The sequence below is a fragment of the Salvia hispanica genome, chromosome 3, assembly GCF_023119035.1.
Source record: "Salvia hispanica cultivar TCC Black 2014 chromosome 3, UniMelb_Shisp_WGS_1.0, whole genome shotgun sequence".
Classification (NCBI taxonomy): Eukaryota; Viridiplantae; Streptophyta; class Magnoliopsida; order Lamiales; family Lamiaceae; genus Salvia; species Salvia hispanica.
Genome location: NC_062967.1, coordinates 33,495,918 through 33,517,849, shown reverse-complemented (window position 1 = coordinate 33,517,849; position 21,932 = coordinate 33,495,918). Strand labels below are relative to the sequence as shown.

General features: G+C 29.9%; 2 protein-coding genes across 2 annotated transcripts; one reads left to right on the top strand and one right to left on the bottom strand.

Moving 5' to 3' along the window:
• Positions 1-266: 266 nt before the first annotated feature.
• LOC125215967 lies at positions 267-895 on the bottom strand. The gene is made up of 2 exons (XM_048117554.1): positions 683-895; positions 267-585 (listed from the first exon to the last, which is right to left on the bottom strand). The coding sequence occupies exons 1-2, from the start codon at positions 837-839 to the stop codon at positions 371-373; spliced, it is 372 nt and encodes a 123-aa protein (XP_047973511.1). The 5' UTR covers positions 840-895; the 3' UTR covers positions 267-370.
• An 18,731-nt stretch (positions 896-19,626) lies between these two features.
• On the top strand, positions 19,627-20,737 carry LOC125216058 (ethylene-responsive transcription factor WIN1-like). The gene is made up of 2 exons (XM_048117668.1): positions 19,627-19,787; positions 19,915-20,737. Exons 1-2 carry the CDS (start codon positions 19,708-19,710, stop codon positions 20,390-20,392), a joined length of 558 nt encoding a protein of 185 aa, XP_047973625.1. The 5' UTR covers positions 19,627-19,707; the 3' UTR covers positions 20,393-20,737.
• The last annotated feature ends 1,195 nt before the right edge of the window (positions 20,738-21,932 follow it).

Here is a 21,932-nt window from a genome sequence, read left to right as displayed (position 1 = left end):
TTATTTTTATAATATACGACTGCCATTATCTTTCTTTCAATTGGTCCGCTTTAAATTCGATCACGAATATCAATGTTGATTTCCAGACTGATCTATTGTATTTTTCATGTTTTTAGGATGTTTCTACGCAGTATCACTTCAATTCCAAAAATCTAAAATAAAACACAATAAAAAAACATCACTAACAACAATAAAATATGTGGAAATCTGAAGGGCCACTATGCAAATAGTAGTAGTATGATTTTTGGTCATGCGTGGAATTGAAATTAAGGCCAGGAAATTGTTGGTATGGTCATATTCACACAAAATCAAAGATAGTGATCAATATATTTACACTGATTTTTCCTGAAACTAAAAAAAAATGAAGTGATCAATAGGAACAGCCCATCCTCTGCTTCAAAATCCCATTATACAGAGCAGCATGATTCGCAGGCATTTTCTTCAACTCATTTCCACACCAATTTCTCTGAATTTCCGACCTTTTTCTCCCTGCTTTTCTGTACAATTCCCCATTCCCCTTGGGTTCCTTCACATCCTCTGCAAATTTCACTTTCTTCTTCTTCATTTTATTCTTCTTGCTTCCTCCTGTCACACCAAATTGCAAATTAAGTACTAGTATAATTTTAATTTAATACAAACCAACCTTAAAGAAACAAATTAAGTCAGATTTGTTTGTGTATACCTGAAGACAAGCAAGATTTGAGGAGTTGGTTTTGATGAATTTGGGAGATGGGAGGGAAGTACTTTCCTCGGAGGAGATCGAAGAGGACGACCGTGCCAGCGGAGACGGCCATGGCGGTGGCCAACACTAGACCTTGAGAGCTCAACGTCGGAGTCATGAGGACTCAGGAGAACAACAACTTTCTTCAATATTACTATAAGAAAAATCTGGTGGGGGTGACAAATATTTATTTGTATTAATGTATAAGGATGGCCACGTGGATATTTGGTCAACAAAATACCACTATCTTTAGTTTTTTCTAGATAAATATACTACTTCTACTACTATAATGCAATTAAATTAATAAAATGAACCACATATTGACACTTTTCTAGCCCAAGATAGTATATGCACACTTTCTAGCAGTTGGGGATCCATGGGGATATCTCTAGAAACAAATTTAACAGGATAAGAAAATAAAAAATAAAAGATTGAGTGGAAAGTTTATGGAATAACGTTTACGCACGTCAAAGTTTTGATATCAATTATTTGAGGGGAAAAAGTGTATAGCACACCTACATTTTATAAATTTCACTTTATGTCTACTTTTTATTAACTAATATTTCAATTATTTCTTCTTCTATATTATAATTTTATTGATTAAAATAAATGTCGCATATTATAAGTTTTTTATAACGACTAATGGATGGATAGATTTGAATTCACTTTTCTTCTTTCAAGGAGTAGAAGTTACATTTTGATTTTGATTTTGTGGGCATATCATTATCAATAACACATGTGTATTTCTAAAGTTTAGTTTTTGTTTTGTCGGCATATCGCTATCAATAATAAAAATGACATTCCATTTCTAATTTTTTTAAAATTTACACGTATGTCGTAACGGCGGCTAGACGATATTATAGCAGAGAATAGAAGGCCAATTCCGTAACAAAATTTGCATGGAATGCATAAAAATCTCGTGAGTTGTCCATCTTTTGTGTGCGGTCAATGATATACTGGGATTAGTCAAAATTAATGTTATATGAATGCAAATAATATAAAAAAAATAAAGATTAAAAGTCATTTGAAAAATATATGGAATATCTTCTAAAGTTATTTGCTAAACTATTATCAATGTGACTGACCAGTGACCACGTTATAGTTACATAGTAGTATTATTTCAAACACCTATGAAATTTGGCATAGAATATATAACTTTGTCCATAAAAAATATGAATATTTTTCTGATACGAATTTTAATATATAATTAATTAATAAAAAAAGAGATAAATGATAGTGTAACTTGTATTAGTAAATATTGAACTCCATATTGAATTTTCAAAAACAGACTAATAAGTAAATAGTATACTTAATCCTGGCCAAAAAGTGTGGTTATCATGGACTTCATGTGTGATTCTTGAGCTTCTCTCTTCATCTTTACTCACTTCTCTCGTATTATGCTGTCCAAAAAGTGTGCGAGATTATAGAAACTTCTTTTTTGGTCCTACCCTGTATGTGTCATGCTATGAACCATGGATGGTAGGTGGCATGCTCAAATCAATTTGTATAGGAAACTCATAGTTATCTCATCTTAACATCTGTCAACTACTGAATTTGGAACAGTACTACTACCATTGTGCCACGTCTACAATATTCTACTACAATCTACATTAATTATTGAAGCACTAATTACAAGGATATGAAAATAAGTGGAGTAATACTACTAATTAGTTCTCAACATAAGAACTGTGGTTAAGTAGGCATTCCATTCATTCATTCATTTTTTAACCAAATAATCACAAGTTCAAGTCCGACTTACCCTTAAGTATGTGTTTAATCTTTGGATTAGTTATTCTATTTTTGAGATACATATGCATCATTATTTTTAGTATATTAATCTTTTATTTTCAATTTTAATATAGTACTTAATTTTTCTGAGATAAGTGTGTGATTTCTTTGTTGCTTTAGAAGTTAGTTCTGTTGTAATACGTGTCAGTAATACGTAGATTTAGAAGTTGCGTTGGAGTATTTGAAAATGACAAAATCATTAAAAGGAAGAATTAGATTTGAGGAGGGATGGATAAGAAGGGGCGACAGATGTCGTATTATTAGACCAATTCCAAATGACTATGGAGTACTACTATGTAGTGACAATAAACAGTTGACAACATATAATTTCAACTATTTATTTGAATGTGTTTAGAGGTAATGGACATCCATACCTTCACTAATGGGCCAATGGCTGTGTGAATTGGAGAGAGACCCTTCAATCAATTCAACCCACTTGCTTTACATGTTTCAATGAGGACCTCAATTTTGATTCTCTTTTCTTGGATTTACATGATATATCTATCTAGATATAAGTGGAATCTATCGTTCAACGAATTAAACAGACCCATCATTTTCCCAGCTCCCTCTCTCCATTTTAAAGTTAATTATAGCTCACACGGTCCATCGTTGTGTCCAAAGAATCACATTATTTTAAAATCGAATTAGTTTGTATAGAAATAGAATCACATTATTTTAAAATCGAATTAGTTTGTATAGAAATGTCCATGAGTTCTATCTTAAAATCAAAAAATCAATTGGTGATAGGAAAAATGGTCCATCAGAAATATATAATGATTGATACGAGATTGTTATAATTTTATATCTAGTTTCAACAGCGAACAATTTGGTATGCTTTTCAAGTCCATGAAGTCAACGTATTGGATGACAAAATTTAGAGGTTTGAAGCAGGCCCAAATATTTTATCGGCAATATCCTAATAAGTTGGGTTAGGGTCCAATCAATATAGAAAACACTGTTCTTGCTAAAAGTTTGGGCTTGGGCCCAAAAAGAGTTTTTCAATTCACGCACATATATATGAATTGAATGATATGAAAACTATGTGGAAGAAAAAGGGAAATCAACAAAAGATGAGAATATATTTGTTTAAAACTTCATTAGTAACACAATCGACATATGAATTGTGAAATTGCATATTTTTATCATTCCATATATAGCTTTTACACACAGAACAATGGGACTCTTGAGGATGAAAATTTTATTTGGTGGAGTAAATAGAAGTTTATGACTTTAACTTTTACTTTGTTTTTAATTTATGTTTTGATGTGGGGTAAAATTAAACAAGATATTAATTATAAATCAGGTTGTCAAGCTCCAGCTCTAGCTAGCCTGTCAACTCATTATTGAATTATTTAGCTATAGCCATTCACATTTTTTTGCTCTATTTATTTGTCAAACTACCTTGCTGATCAATTTAAATTTAGTGGACCTAATCTTCAAACCTACAAAAATAAAAATAAATTCAAGGGGTATGAAGTTATTTTTGGATATACTAAAACTCACCCTTAATTTCCTACCAAAACCATTTCTTAAATCTTCATAAATTATATTGAGCAAACAAATCATATTAATGGAGTAAAAATTTGATTCGATCCATTTCTGCGCATCTACTTATATCTATCAAATATTGATATCAATTTTAATCGCAAACTTTCATTTCGTTTTCAAAAGTGGGTTAAATGATTGGGTCGATCAAATTTATAATGAAATTAAGTCGATTGAACGAACCAATTGAGTTATTTAGAGATGTAAATGAATGTAGTTGACGGTTAATAACATTGAACGAGTGGGTACTATACTACTATTTGACAATTGCTTTTGGCACCAACTCTACGTAAATTACTTAATTGCCACTTTTGTTCAAGTACGTTTTGTCATGACGATTAATATTACAGTTCCATAAAAAAACATAAGAAGTGTACGTCTACACAACATCTTATTAGAACAATTCGTGGCAATCCACCAATCACATTCTCATGAATGTATATTATCAATTTAGCTATTGCATTGCCCATGTGAAAAAGAGAACATCATAATCACTAACCATTTGAATTATGACACCAGAAAGGCACAAAATCCAATTAGAAAATCGGATTTCAGTGTGTCATTTTGTTACGAACTCAAATGTCTCGTGAGAATAATTGGTATAAATATAAGGCAAAATGAATTCTTGTTATAATAGGATAGTATTTTGAAATAAGTTTTCATATTTGGTCCATAATACGAGTACTTTTATTGAGAGTCCAATTGACTCATAGTAGCGTCTTGCAAAAGATAGTTGTGACCAACGAGTATGTTTGGGAGCCGACTCGGAGTGGAGTCAAGCAAAGAACCCATTGTAAGTTTGTAACCAACGTAGTCGTGACCAATGAGAACTCAGAGTGGTGGTTTGACAAAGAATCAATTGAGACCAACAAGGACATGTTAGCCATTAAGAGAGATCAACTGTTATGGTCTCAATGTACCACATTGGTTGTAACCAAATATGACCAATGAGGACAGACCCTTAAGAGGGTCAATTGTACAAACTCAATATCCCACATTGGCCATAAGAGTAATTGGTGTAGAGTATATAATCTAAATAAACTCTCTTTCGTAACATGCTAGTCTTTTGAGGTAAATTATCATATTTGGCGTATAGTTCAATGGAACGAAATAACGAGAAACTCTATTGTCATTAAAATGACATTGTTTTGTAATGTTTTATTTTTTATTTTTGTTATTTGATTTTTTAAATTAAAAATTAATGTAAAAATAGTTTAGTTATTTTTTGGTTCATGTACTTAAATTTTGAGTAACAAAGTACGAAAGTTTTATTTTCTGAATTATAAGCAACTATGAGTTAGTTTTTTCGTCGAAACTATATTTTCTTTTAATTTATGTGTTCATATTTTTATCACTAAGTAGTTTATTATGTGAATACAAACGAAAGTTAATGAGTGATTGAGAATGCCAGATTAGTTATGAAGTGGTCTCATTCAATAATAACGCAGTACGACTAGTTGATACATATCAAGACTAATGAAGTAGTCTTCCCACTCAATTGTAAACGTGTCTAAAGTTAATGGACGAGATATTGTGTCCCAAATTGATTTTCAATCATCCACGTCCATTTATCAATTTTACTATTTTAAAATATTATTGTAGAATATAAATTAATAATGAATGCAAATTGATATTCATCATACAACTATAAAAAATTTTATCTATCCCAATTATGTAATCATCAATCAAAATAACTATTTTTACAGTATGAAATCATATTTAATTTTATATCATCCAAAAAATTAGTCTCTTTTCATATATGATGATATAACACATTACTTTTCTCTCTTTTATTTCTTTTTAATTATTTAACCCTTTTCAGCTAATAATATTTTAATATTATTTTCTCTAACTTATTATATTAATTATATATTAAAATTTATGTCGTCTGCCATTACTAAGTAGACTGGTGGAGTGTAAATTTAAAAAATAATAATAATAAAACATAGAATGAGAGCATAATAATTGGACAGTCAATTCACGTATATAAAAAAAGTCAACCATTTTCAATAATTTATATCATATGTTCTTACCATATATTTTATCAACCATACTGATTAAAATATTACTATCACATAGAATATCGCACATAGTGGCATAGTCCCAGTTTCTAGCTTGGTCCTTATCGGTCCCCTCATTTTTTATTTGAGGAAACTGTATATTTTATATTTAAATTTCGGCTTGGTATCAAAATTGTACTCAAATTTTAAAAGTATTAACATGCCCATATATAAATTTTGATTTCATATTGCTAGAGGGATTTTAGCACTTTTTAGACTTTTTTTAACTACAGGTACGTATTTGATATCAATCAAAAATTTATATATAAAAAATATAGTTCACTTTTTAAATTTACTTAAAATTTTGATCTATTAGCTTTCCTTTCCAATATTATCCCATATGTACTATGTCCATATGTAGATTAGTTGTATTATTTTTTAGGTTCTTTCTTGAGTCATGTTTTTTTTGGCAATATGTAAATATATTTTTTCTAGTATTTTACTCTCTTTTACTTTATTCTTTCTTTATCTCTCTATTTTTTTCCTTTCCTGCTTTATTTTATATTTACTTAACTCGCTTAATGCAATTTCTTAAAATCCCGTGCTGAAAAAAAACGTATCTACTACAGAGGGACGGAAGGAGTTTCTTTTTTATAAAAACAAAATAATCATACCTTGAAAAGTAAAATATAAAACTAACACTTTATCCTCAGGAAGATGTCCAATTAAAGTATTTCTTTATTGATTTAATTTCTGGTAACGAATCATACAATTATTTTCTATATTGATAGGAGCTAATTAATAGGAAAAAGTATTCGTATACAAAATTAAACTAATTTATCTAAAAATTATTTATGAAACTAGGTATTAATAAAGTGAAAAAAAACTAACAACTTAAATCCTTAGCAAAATTTATTTTATCCAAATTGTTAGCTGAAATCCATTTATGATTGGGATAGTGTCAATTAACAGTTAGTTGACTTTCGTATTTTTGGTAAAATTTTCTTCAAATTAAACTTATTATTGAATTGTTATACACTTAAGAATAAAAGTTCTTCGTGTAATTATTTTTGGCATTTTTTCTCACATTCCGACTATATGTCAGTATTCAATAATGACTAGCCTCTTAAAAATTTATTATTGAACATTTGAACATTTAAATTAAATAAACTTTTGATTTGACATTGTATAAACACTTCTAATAGTTTCCAACGAAGAAAGTATGTCAGAATGTAGCACTATTTTTTATGCAATTCAAAAGATAAACAGGAATGCAATCACTTATTTTAAGATTAATTATTAATGTTGGTAGACAAATTAAGAAATGTCGTTTTAAGTAATGTCGTTTTACAATAATGCAAAGGGGAAATAAATATGAGTATGATCGATAAATTAGTCTGTGTAATAAAATTAAAACATGGTTTGCCACTGTAACGCATTTCAAAACGTAACCTAGCTAAGATCATAATAAAATTTGAAATTGTTAACTAATTTGACAACACAACTAATATACTCCCTCCGTCCCACTCAACATGTCCACTTTTTCGTTTTTGTTTGTCTCAGAACTCAAGATGACCACTTTCATATTTGAAGATAAATTCCTCTCTGCTCTCTCCTCACTCTACTTTATCGTACTTAACTATTCCACTTAAAATCCCATGTAATTCAAGAATGTGAACCTCTTGAAATAAACATATACATGAGTTGTTATAAAATTGACATATACATGAGTTCTTATAAAATTGCTTTATGAATGTCATAAATATGTGTTGGCAGTCAGGTAACACACCTTAGGTAACAATTAATTAGTTTCTCAATATTGTTTAAGGAGTAGAAAACATTTGATATCTAGCTAGCTAGCTAGGCGCTCTAGCTATGTAAACTTATTACTTATAAATTTAATTACATTAAGTAGTTATTCAGTAACACTATTTAATTAGGTCGTTGAGAATATGCAGCAACTACTGTGTGTGTAGATTGTGTAGTAGATAATTAAAATGAATTTTGGCACACTCATAAAGCAATTCATATATGCAACTCCTTTTTTTAAAAAAATTATACGTGTATGAGGAAACGAATGCAGAAATCTTTATGACCTATATATATACTCCAAATTTTGAGATTGAAAATTTAAAATAATATTTTTCATATATTTTTTGTGTGATACTAATTTAAACTATGGTTCATGCAGTAGCGAAGATTTAACGATATTATTTGTATAATAAAAAATTCACTTGATAGTGGCTCCAGCCTCCATGTATGTCCAGTATGAATATTATTATTATGGGATGTAATCAATTGCTAACTAATTACCAATCTCAAATTATTATTATTATGGGATGTAATCAATTGCTAACTAATTACCAATCCCAAATTGAGACCAAATGTAATATATTTTAAATTTAAATAATTATTAATTAAATTAAAAGGGTATTAATGTCAAATTCTATATGTAGTAATTATAACTAACTACTTTCTCTCTCCTTAAAATCATCTCAAATCTTTAAATTTACGTAACTCTCTCAGTTTAAATTATTTTTTCGCAAAAAATATATCAAATTAAAGATAATTTAATAAAGATTCCAACGAGATCTCAATTGCATATGTTCCGACGATGTTCGGGTGATGAAATTTGATAAATTATATTTCAATTTTCGTACATGTTGATAAGCATTTATTTTCAACAAATGCAACAAAAAATCTCAATATATTGTAGGCAAAATCTCAATATTATGCATGTCCAATCTCAATAAAAATGTGTTGATATTCCAATGTCATATTGTTGATATTTGTAATACACAATGTTGATATAAAAAAACACTCACGAAAATTATCATATGATAACATAATGACGATATTACCCTTTTGTTGATATTTTGTCTACTATTTATTGAGATTTTGTGAGCTTTAATCTCATCCACTCATTTTAAAATCCAAGGGTGGAGATTTAGTCTTGATTTTGGATTAGGGTGCTAAAAGCATTAGAATAGGACCCTTATTATTATTATTATTATTATTATTATTATTATTATTATTATTATTATTATTATTATTATTATTATTATTATTATTATTATTATAAAAGGATCACTAAATTATTTCATATCTGATATTTTCCTTTAATTACTAGATTTTTGGTAATATTCAATTAGATTAGAATATAAATTATAGTAAGTTTTTTTCCTTTATTTCAAAAAATTTCATTTTTCTCAAATTCTCTAATTAATTTATTTCTCTTTTTTAAATTTTAATTTTCATAATTTCTTCAAATTTTGAAAAAGGAAAAATCATATATACAATTATGTTAAATTTATCACTTTACTTTTTAAAGACTTCATAAAAAAAGGCTCGAGCCAGCAAGCAACGAATTGTTCACGACAAGCAGTCAAAAATCATATCACAAAAAATAAAAACAGAAGAGAATATCAACACTTCATTCAAACAACAAAATACAAGCTAACACTAAACACCCAAAGAGCCAAATAAACATCTACAACGACACCACAAACTTGGTATTATCAATCTTCACTCCAAAACCTGAAATCATTCACTTGATCGATCGGCATATCCATTGTGGGGGAGGTCTGGACACCCACTTGTACTCCACAACGTAAGTTGCCAAAAGAGTCTTCTCTTTTCGATCTGCCAGAGTCCCAGTTCATCTCAAACCTTTGATAAATCATTTTATTCCATATGTTCCAGATCGATCAAGATATGATATAAAACACAGAAATCCTCATCTTCTTATCACCATTTCGGAGAGGGGTGTCCAACCGTATGTTACGTAGTACTACTATATATGTAGAATTGCAATTGCAATTGTTTTTGAAATAGAATGGTCTGAAATTAAATTTAAATCTCCTAACTGAACCAAGAATTAGCAATAAAATTTTTTAAAAATTGTTGTCGCTTCACGCTTGCAATATTTTTTATGCTAAGATGATCCACATTTCTCATAACAATCTATAGGATCTTTACTGATCGTTGGGAGTGTTTGCTAGTAATTGCTTAACTAAGTTCATATTGTAACAAGACTTTCCAAGTGGACTAATCCAATTTTTATTAATATTAAAATATTAGTGTAAATGTATTATTATTTTAATATAGCGGTATTGCGTACTGAAATGCTGCGGCATGCAGTAAAATTTCGGTATGGCATACAAGGAAGATGTACAATAATGGTACCAAAATTGGTTATACCAAATTTTGATAAAGTAAAAGAATGATTTTTATTAATATCGATTTTTCGATATGGTATACTATGTGATAGTTTTGGTACGACATATATACCGCACCAACCCACCCTTAGTGAAAAACTCTCTGAAATTCTTCGTTCCTAACAATATTTTAAGTAATTCATAAAGTTTTTACTCCACACAAAACTATTTTTGTTTCGAACTTCAAAGCATAGAGTGACAATTCCATTTACGTAGAGTTAATAGCTACTCCATAATGAATAAGTTGGTGAGAATATTTTGGTTACCACGTGAAGCTTCCCATGTGGTTTGGCAATTAAACCTAATTTTTTGTTTGGAATATTATGTGTGTGTTTGTATGTTTTAACCTTTTCAAGGATTCTCCCTTTGCTGCCCTAAAGTTTAAATCTTAATGGCATTCTTCTTGAGGAACTAAGCATCGCCGCTGCAATATGTCATCGCCAACCAATCATAAATTGTTATATTAAGACTTTATTAGTCACAAGGAATATTACTGTGTGGTCCACATCTCTAAGAAGATGCATGCTAGCTATATTCGATATGAATTCATTATCTATATTATCTTTACATAATGTTTATGGGACATCTCCACCCACAAATATCGCAAATAATGGATTTCTTTTACACGTGGTAACTAAAATATAACCTGCATCACAGATCTTTATGACTATGATCCACGGTTGTTATTCACCAAAGTAAAAAAATAACAAAAACGTTCACAAATTTGAAAAGAATTTTGGAATAACTTAAAATTCGCGTAGTGATTACAGATGGAGCTGGGAAGTAGAAGTACTAAGTTTCAGTGATTTTTTTTTTATAAATAAATCTCAAACCACCCAAAAGAGGCGAGGTAGAGTACAACAACAAAAGACATATGCGGAATAAAAAAAACGGAAGAAAAAGCCAACAGAGCTAATAGCACAACAAGTACAAAACAACAGAGGCAGAAAGAAAAAGCAGCGATCGGAAGCAAGACACACCACTAACAAAGAGAAGGCAAACAACAGGACCTGAGAGAAGATAGCGGGTAGGGAGAATAGTCAGCGCCCACCAATTTCGCGTGTTTCTCAAGCCTTCAAACCAGGTGTCAACCCTCCCACTCTCTGATGACGTTCCACTCCTCCAGTATTTGCCCCGGTGAGAAGGGGAAGTGAGGACACCATCCTCTAATCCACGTGCCAAAGAGCCAAAACAGACGCATTTTTATCGATCTGTCATTCATATTCAATTGTACAGAACTGAAAACACCGCATTGAATGTAAAAAGTTAATTAATTCACGACGAAATGTTATCCATAAAAATGAATTTCTCTCTTAATAAATTACTTTCTCCGTCCCTGAAAATTTGTCATATATTTTCATTTTCGTCCGTCTCCTATAATTTGTCACATTTCACTTTTTACCATTTTTAATGATAGACCTCACATTCCACTAATTCTCCCTCATGTTTTATTACTTTTTCAACACACTTTTCATTATACTTTCTTAAAACTCATGCTAGATTAAAATGTGACAAAATTTAAAGGACGGAGGAGAATATATCATTATTAAATATGTATTATGTTGGGTTCATGTAACTGAATCCCACGACTTCATTACAGTGAATAATCACATGAAATTAAGTAATAATATCCCCTCTAACTAAAATGATATCATAATTTAATATTAAATAAATAATCATATAATAGCAACCGAAATGCAATCATAGTCGAAGACTAAATGTACTTATTATTTTAAGAAGGAATGCTCGAAAGACTTCTTCATGTAGTAATCGTGCATGTGCATGCGTTATGCTGATGCACCATCTATATCCATAAATATAAGCATATCTATCTATTTAATATAATACCTAAAGCGGCTATAGATCAAATATATTATACATGTAGAAACTGATATTTATAGTATTACGAGTTAAAGATGTGACTGCCCAATACAATAGAAAGGCGATTTAAATTTGATATATAGATGGTTCATGCATTATGCATATATTAAGTCCACGTGGATTGTTACACAAGCATGCGGATTCATTTAAATCAAATAATTTAATAAATCCAAAATGATAGTCTCCAACCGCTTCAAAATTCAAATTACTCTCTGCTTGCCTTTTTTGTGAAATCGGACAAACAATCTCACTTCCACAAACTTAATTCTTTATCGACACCTTTATCACATTTACCCTTTCAATGAAACACAAAATATAATGAATAAATCCCTCATTTATAATCGCTATAATGAGTAGGGATGCATTACATCAAGAGATAAAAAGATCACAAAATCTCCATTTACTTCATGTCATCTAAAAAGCTTATAATTGAAGATCCGGTTCAAAATGTAAATCGTTTAGAGGTAAATGCGATAAGAAATTAATGATAAAATGCAATTTAGTTGGTAAAATATTTTTCTTCCAATCACCAACAGGTTGGAGGTTAGCACGAGTTAAATAGAAAATCATTATTAATTTTGTTTTTAAAAGGTAAGAAATTGCAGGAGTAGGGAAGAGCTAGACATTATAGCTCCAATAATTTCATCTCTCTTTATAATTTAATATTTAGAAAAAGGAGTTACTTTACAATTGTATTTTAATTAAGATGCATGGGATCGGACTAATGTGCATATTATTTTGGTAAACATTTGTGTGGAGGACTAAGGAGGTAGTTTCAATGACTAATTGGCATCATTATTGCTTTGGACCCGTTATTTGGACCATGCTGTTTAATTTTTTTATTTATTTTGTTTCGTTTTATTAATGGTTAATTTACATTTTAAATCACAAAAATTGATCAATTCAACTTCATCCCACAAATATTAAAATTTATATTTAAAATGTTGAAATTTCAATTTTTGCAATTGTCCACGGTGAGGGTCTCTTTTATGTACAATAAATATCAATAAATCACAATATATATAATAATAACTTTTATTCATAATAATAATTATTGTTATTTATAACAATGCTTACCTACACAACCATAGTCACTTACACTGACACACCAATCACATTTTTATTCATTATTAATGTTATATCATCTTTATAAAATAGGCCTTGAGTTTGGATCATGAGTTGAATTTGGATTGGATCCGATTTAGATATGGTTCGAAACAGACTTGTGCAGATATCATCGATATTTTATAAGTTGTGATATTGCAAGACAAATATTCTATGTGGCCGTTCACACTTCACACTAGCTACTAGTTTTCACTAATTAGTGATTAATTCTCATTATTTATTTTAATTGAATAAATTTTAATTAGTTAGTGTGTAACTGTCTGTTTAGTTTTTCATTCCTAAAAGGAGCAACAAAATACATGAACTTAATCATTGTCCCACATTAACGCCAACGTGGCATGTTGATGGCACTACTCTATAATTTATTGTTATATTTATGTATTTTGTAAACCGAAATTTGGTGTGGAAAATAAAAAGAGGACCAAATAAGTTAATGTATGTAACATGAATAATCTTTATAAGTTTAATTAATAATGTAAGCTTGCCCCATGGCTCGATCGATTACCTAACAAGAATAAAATTTGAGATAATACAAAGGAAATTAATATGGTCCAAGCAAATTAGCTTAGATTGATTAGGAGAGAATATAGAAGATGGGTTGACCACTTTCTCCAATCTAGAGATGAATAAACCCTATAGCCTAGCTAAATAATTAATTCAATGCACTATATTAAGTTTGACTCCCTTTAATTTTGTTTTTTAAAGAAACAAGATACATATGCTTATTCCTGAACTGATTAAATATTACAGAGAATTAAAATACTTCCTACAATAACAAAACTTGTTCATAAATAAGACCATATATTCTAATAAATTAAAGAAAGGCAATTCACACTTAAGTGAGAATTGATAAAAAAAATAAAAAATAAATAAAAAGTCTCTTACCAAGAAGAGATTTTTAATTTTGTAAAAAAAAGTCTCTAGTCAATCGGGTCATTATATGTTATTAATTTTATTGACCCTACACAAGAAATGACAAGCCAATTATGTCACATGAACTAGCGATTGATAGAACGTTTTGGAGATGAATTTATTTAAGCTGATTCGGATCTATACAAAAATAAATAATATACTACTGTGTATGCAATTATTAAACAGTTCTTATGAATTAAAAGTGTATATTTGGTAAAAAAAATTTGTGAGATTTCACATATTAATAATAAGAGTTAATTCCTGGTAGAAATTGTCTGCGACACATAAAAATCTTCAGTAATGGAAGCTTTATATGTTGTTGTCATCAATAAAATAACATTGTTTAAGGGCTACACAATCACACACTTTCCTTACAAAATTATAAATATTATACTCTTTGTGTTTATAATTAGAAGTCTTCTTTTTTACAATCTTGTCCGTTCATAAACTTTTTTTGATAACATAGTCCACCATTTTGCTTCTTTCTTTCTCATATTTTCTCTCTATCTCCTATTTGGAATTTCCACTACCAAAACTAAGTTATTACTTAGTAGCATGTGACTAAGAGTGTAATTGCAAAAAATGTAATTTTATAAATAATGTTATAGTTCAAAAAGAGTAGAGAAATTGCATTTCCTTGAATAAAAACTTGTGTGGATGTAATGAGCGGATATTGTTGCTGATTTAAGCCTAAGTGATGAAATGGATGCCCTACATAATGAATATGGTAGGGCGAAGCCGTTTAGTTTTGGTGACGGTCTACGGAAACAAATATGTTGTTTATAAATTAAATTTTAATTTAATTACTACTTATATATGGTAACATATCAAACGTAACTTCAAACTAATGAATTCATTTTAATTACAAATGATTTAACCCTTAATTGATAAAGATTCTCTCTATGTCTATACATTCAAAATTGATAAAGATTCATGTGGATATTATAAGATGGGCAGTGATAAAATGCAAACTCTAGAATAAATTGATATTAATTAAATGATTACTTAGCGGTTATTTGTTGTGCTCATGGAGTGTATCTCTTTTACATTTGTTAGCCAAAAAAGAGATGGGAAAAAGCTCATTCAATATAGAAAAAACTAAAATGGAAAAAAAATGATGGAAAAAAAAAACTAATTATGGTTAGTACACTAGGGGGAATTGAAGTGTTGTTTTAATTTAGATGAACATAAAAATGATTACATTAGCACATAGTAGTAATAGTATTAGTAGTATGTAGTGATTGAATCATAGATTCATAGTTATGAATTTTCTTACAACCAATTAAGTAGTAGACGTTTCGCAGCTACACACCTCTAATAAATTATGGAAACAATAATACATAAAGCCAGTAAAACACTTCATTATTAATATAGATAGGCATTTAATTCACTGTGACCACTTTTTTTCTCCTTTTATCAATTTGAGACTACTTCTGGAGCAAACAAGTACACAACTTTTCTTCTAATCCTCTGGCATCGTTACTTATTAAAAGAAATTTACTTTTGTTTCATTAATATAGCATCATTAATTATTTTTATTGGTTGAGGGTTTTAGACCTTTTCCTTAAATGTGCTTTTTATGATCATAAAAGTTGTGACGTACCAGTTTTAGCAATTTCTTTTGTTTAGCCATCAGAATTTCAGTTCCCAGGGACATGGACCGAATCATGATGTTACTTATTTTTCGATATTACTATTATTTTTAAACGATGCAACCCATATGTTATAATATTTTCTTAATAGTTCTCATAAATTCCTAATATTGGCAATTTCATGATAAATTGAAGTAAAATCCGTAATATAATCGCAGATTTAGATAAAATACTGACATTCGAAATAAATATTTTTTATTAAAGAGTAGTAATGTATTTAAAGTGATATTTGCAAAAATAAATACTAGTACTCCCTCTGTCCCACTAGAAATAAAACGTTTTCCTTTTTGGATTATCCCAATAAAAATGAAACGTTTCTTAAAATAGAAATAATTTTATCTCTATTTTTCCCTCTCTCTTACTTTACTCTCTCTTCTTTAACTCACAAAATAACACTACATAAAATCTTGTGCCGAAAAGCAAACGTTTCATATTTATTGAGACTGAGGAAGTATAATTTTATCTTGGCGCATCTGGCGAAGTCAAAAGATGAACTCAAAAAATTTTGAAATAATTTCAACATACCCTTATTATAGTATAGTTCTAGTTCTACGCATTTATGATAAAATAGAAATAATTAAGAATATAATGTGATAGTAGTTAACAACGATTAAAAATTAAATTCCAAATTACTCGACCAATTTCCCACGAACACATAATTTGATATTACCATGATTTAAGGACGAGTTCGATATTTTTCTAAATATGTAATGATAGTTAATTAATACTCCTATTTATAGTTTGTATGTAGCTATATTTTAATAATCCAATTTGAAGTGAGAAATTGCAAAATTAACTTATCTAGATATTTTATACACTTGGATTTAATCTATCAAGAATCAAGATAGTGTCAACATGATGGTTGAATACCCGACGAAATCGCACATTCTCGAATTTTGATTATATAGCGATTGTTAATTAAGCTAGTAGGACCACAACTTGTTTTTATTACGATTTAATTATACCTTTTTCATTTATTAGACTGAGTTCAATGTTATTTAATAACTCGTAGATGCATGAAAATGACATCAATAAGATCAGTTTTAATAAAATAAAAAACCAAATATTAAGTTTTATATTCATAAACAGTTTTAGAGTAGCCACAAATCTAAATACTTTTACAAAATAATTTTTGCTAGCTAAGAGCATTTATATTTAAATTGATTGGGTAACATCATTTAAAAGTGAAGATTAGAAAATATTAGCATCATTTAAATTGATTGGATAATCATAACTAATATTTATCTGTCAATGCTAATATGTCCATTTACAGATAAATATTAGTTATGATTATCCACTGTAGAAAATCTATATTTTCATTCCAATTCCAACTGGTTATATTATATATTATAGTATACAGCAACCGTTGTCCATTTCCTACGTTTTAATTTTTTGTTGCTTCGCAAGATTGATTTTTTATTGTGTCGTGAATAAATTATGTAGTCCATTGTTGAGAACTTTGTCATTTTCTATTGCATACACGTGCTATTGAACTATTAATGCACAAATATTCATTCATTTTATACTTTTTTTTACAGCCATTGAAACTTTGTAATAGTAGCACAAAATACTCCCTCCGATCCGTTCACAGAAAATAATCTCATTTATATACGATACGGGTTTTATTGAAAAATTGGCAAAACAAGAGAGAAGAAGAAAGGAAAATAAAGTGGGTGAAGTAAGAAAGAAAATGACAAAAAAGTGGATTAAGGAAAAATAGGTAAAATATGAGAGAAATTTTTTCCATTTTTAGAAATAAGATTATTTTATTAAAATGGTAAAATGAGAATATTTTTTCATAAATGGAGAGAGTATATTAGAGAACTAACATTTGTAGTTATTTTTTTGTCATCAGGAACTTACACGTGAACTAACATTGGATTCGGTTAGGCAGGCCAAGTTAACTCGTGTATCCAAAAAATTTGGATTTTTTTTTTCAACAATTAATCGAACAATGAGTCATAATTCGTCCATGAATTAATTTGACAACCGATATGGATTATTTTTTCTTTTGCTTTGATTAAACTGATTTATTCACTTGAAGTATTCGTATCAAACTGACTAAGAAACCCAGAAATAAAACATAATTCAAATACTTGCAACGATATTTTGAGGGTAAAACATACTTATAAGCTCGATGGAGATTGGAGACAGAAAAGCAGCAATAAATATCAATGAATTCATTTCTTGTTTCTCTTTTACTACTATTATCTAAAATTGACAAATGTCGATCGATAAGACATGACAAGAATTGAACGATTCATGGCTGGCATTGTGGCACGCTTAGTACGAATATTTTAATACTTTTCAATGTTGGAAACAAGATCTTAATTAGCTCAATGACAAACACAACATTTTTTCTATTCCTATAATATTGCGTAAATGATTTTACAAAAGTCTCTATCATTAAAACAAATTATTGCAGTGATATATAAAAATTCCTTCTTTCAACGAATATGAATTTGAAAAAATATAACTCCCATCGAAAAATAATTTTGTCAGAGCCAAGATCAAGTAAAGTTAAATGAAGAGTAAACTAATTACTAGAACAAATCAAAGCATTATCCAAAATTTTAAAATCTGCAATGTGCAGCTAAAATTAAAATTTATAATAAAAGGTTGTATAACAATCAATAGATGATCGTCTCATCCAATATAGAGCATTTAACTATCCACAATTAATTACTATCAGTGATTTTATCCAAAACCAACACTCTTGTCCCAAAAAAAAATCCTAATGAAACAAAAACAGTGAGGAAAAGTTACAGCAATTCTTTGGCTTACTTTTTACGTGCTATTTCCACCATAGCTACGCATCTATTTTCAGTATTCACATGGATTAATTCTACGCCAAAATGGGCTCTCTATTCTATATATGTACCCTACTGATATTATTATAATGGAGTAAGTACTACTCCCTCTGTTCCATTGAAGATGATTCACTTTTCGTTTTTGGTTTGTCTCAATCAAGATGATCCATTATCAAAAATAGAAACACTTTTATTTCTACTTTATTCCCTCTCTCTTACTTTACTCTCTCCACTTAACACACAAAATAAGATTGCATAAAATCTCGTGCCGTCCAAGGAAGGGGTCATCTTTCTTGGGACGGAGGGAGTACTAGTCTACTACTAAGGAAAATTATTCAATAAATTTACCAAAAACAATATTACATCCGTCCATGAAATAGTCATGTTTTTCCATTTTTGATCCGTCCAATAAAATTTGCCCCTTTTTATTCATGATAAATTTTTCTCCTTAAGGAGATGTTATGTCTTATTTTTCACTAATAATATTTCAACGATATTATCTATATATTTCTTGTTTTATCAATTTTGTACATATTAAAATGACATTGTTCACTATCAAGACTATTTTTCATGGACTAGATAGTACTCCCTCCATCCATGAAATATTGTCTAGTTTTTCCATTTTTGTCCGTCCGTGAAAAGTTATCCACTTTGTTTTTTTTCTATTTTTGGTAAATAAACCCCACTTTCTACTAATTTTTTACAATCACATTCTATTACAAAACTAATATATAAATGTAAAACTCCCGTTCCACTAACCTTTTCAACTCACTTTTGTTAATATTTCTTAAAACTCGAGGCGAATTAAACTTGAACATATTTTATCGATGGGGGGACTAATATTAAAGGAGAGGCCCGCCCTATAAGGAGCCATGGCCCACAAAATTGGACCACTACTCTGCACCAGAAATACGAAGAGGCCCCTATTTCCTTAATGTAACGATTTTATTGATGTTATTCATCTCTATATATATACCATACTCCAATTGGCTGTGCTGCATTTCCAATTGTTATTAAATCATCATCAAGAATAGGGAAGCCGACAGACAACAAATCATGGTACAAACGAAGAAGTTTCGTGGTGTCAGACAACGCCATTGGGGCTCTTGGGTGTCAGAGATTCGCCACCCGCTTCTGTAAAAATCTTACATCTCTTCTGACACACACACACACACTCACACACTCAACTATGTGTAAATAATTTTTTTTTTTTTTAAACCCTAGTTTTTCTCACTCTTTTAATACTAACATTTATGATCTCAGGAAGCGGAGGGTGTGGCTGGGGACGTTCGAGACGGCGGAGGAGGCGGCGAGGGCTTACGACGAGGCGGCGATTCTGATGAGCGGCCGCAACGCGAAGACCAATTTTCCCGTTCCGGCCGCTCATCAAGACGGCGCGGCGGGAAACGAGATTTCCGCGGCCGCGCCGTCTAATTTTCCGAGCAGCTCGCGCTCGGCTTCCCTGTCGTCGATCCTGAGCGCGAAGCTTCGGAAATGCTGCAAATCGCCGTCGCCGTCGCTGACGTGCCTGAGGCTCGACACGGAGAATTCCCACATTGGGGTTTGGCAGAAGCGGGCCGGGTCGAACTCGAGCTGGGTCATGACGGTGGAGCTCGGGAAGAAGAGCACCGCCGATTTGCAAGATCCGGCGGCGGAGGAGGGGGGGAAGGCGGCGGATGGGATTAATGAGGAGGAGAGGATGGCGTTGCAGATGATTGAGGAGCTTCTCAACAGGAATTGATTCATCAAACAGTATGCATGCAGATTCATTCCAAATTCGTATGGATCTTTTTATTGATTTTTATTGTGATTTTGTGATTTTACACTATAAATATTTCAACAATATAATTGGTGTGGGAATTTGGTGATTGGTAAGGAAAAAAAGGCCCAATTTGCTTTGATTTGTGAAGGTGGGATATAATATACTACTACTACTACTACTACTATATATGTTATGTAGATTGATTCCATTGGGTGTTTTTAGTTAGGCTTGAGATATAGTATAATTAACGTCTTGTCTTGTCTATATGAAATTGTGTTTCTGATTTGTACACATTTGATATTGATAATATTATTATTTGAGCTACCTATTTTTTTTTATTGTCATTATGTTATCTCCTCTCATTCAATTATGTCAAAATTAATCTCAACTATGAAGTAGCTGAATGAATGGCCATGTAGTGCACATGCAAATTACTACTATGAACTTAAGAACTAAAGCCACTACATTCACAATGAAATTAATTGCATTATTAAATTAAATTGAACTTAATATTCACTCCTAATGGTAGTCGAACCGGTATTACAGTATTTATCCACAAAACAGATGCTCCGCCAATATAGATTTTCATTAAAACATCACCATATATATTAAAATATTAAATTACGTTCGAAACTCTCTTTAGATTCTAAAATATGAATATTTTACGTATCTCAAAATCTTAAGAATTCATACTTTTATGATTTTATCGTCTATTTTCGTTGTAGCTAGCGATGGTATTATCTAAGGTTAACAGTGGAAGTTGTAAATGACATAAATTCATTTTTATCAATAGCTTTTGAAATGATGCATTATTCAAAAAATTAAAGCATAGTACTAATTGATTAAACTCTAATTAGAACACTAGCTAGATCGTTCCCAACCAAGAAGATGAAATTAAATCATACTGTACTATAAAGTTGAACAAAAACGTCTCTCATGACAAATATCTATCATTCTGATTTTTAGGAGACGACTACTACTAATAATTGTGTGCAAGATTATTCTACATAATTCAATAGTTTCTTCACTTATTGCTTACATATTCTCCAAAGCTAGAAACAATTATCTAAGGAGGCAGCTAGCTAGCTATGACTTATTAAATTAATAGTACTCTAATAAGCCAGCTTTGGATTCCGGTTGAAATAGTTCCTTACAAACTAGCCAATGATTTCTAAATTATTTCTTGACCAATAGCAAATCTCTTAACTCGCCCCAATATAGTTGTAGTACTAATTACAATTATCATCACTATAATGATAATCTTACTCTATCATATTTTAAAGTGACTTTGATTAGGTTCTAATATAGTAATAAATTAAGAATAAAATAAAAAAAGAAGATATATAGAGACCAAAATATATGTTAATATTCATATAAGATTTTGTTAATGTTGAATAATGATAATCTAACTATTTTTTTTGTGCACATTTGTTCATGTGAATATTCAAATAAAATTTTGTTTGAATGAATTTCGTTTGAATCTCATAGAACCTTATAAGATTACAATTAGTGTGAAATA

Bases quoted from the DNA above. Each gene is read 5' to 3' on its own strand.
- LOC125215967 (XM_048117554.1), bottom strand. From the start codon at position 839: ATGACTCCGACGTTGAGCTCTCAAGGTCTAGTGTTGGCCACCGCCATG. The intron at 586-682 runs GTATACACAAAC...TTGGTGTGACAG, and splicing joins CAAATCTTGCTTGTCTTCAG to GAGGAAGCAAGAAGAATAAA.
- LOC125216058 (XM_048117668.1), top strand. From the start codon at position 19,708: ATGGTACAAACGAAGAAGTTTCGTGGTGTCAGACAACGCCATTGGGGC. The intron at 19,788-19,914 runs GTAAAAATCTTA...TTATGATCTCAG, and splicing joins GAGATTCGCCACCCGCTTCT to GAAGCGGAGGGTGTGGCTGG.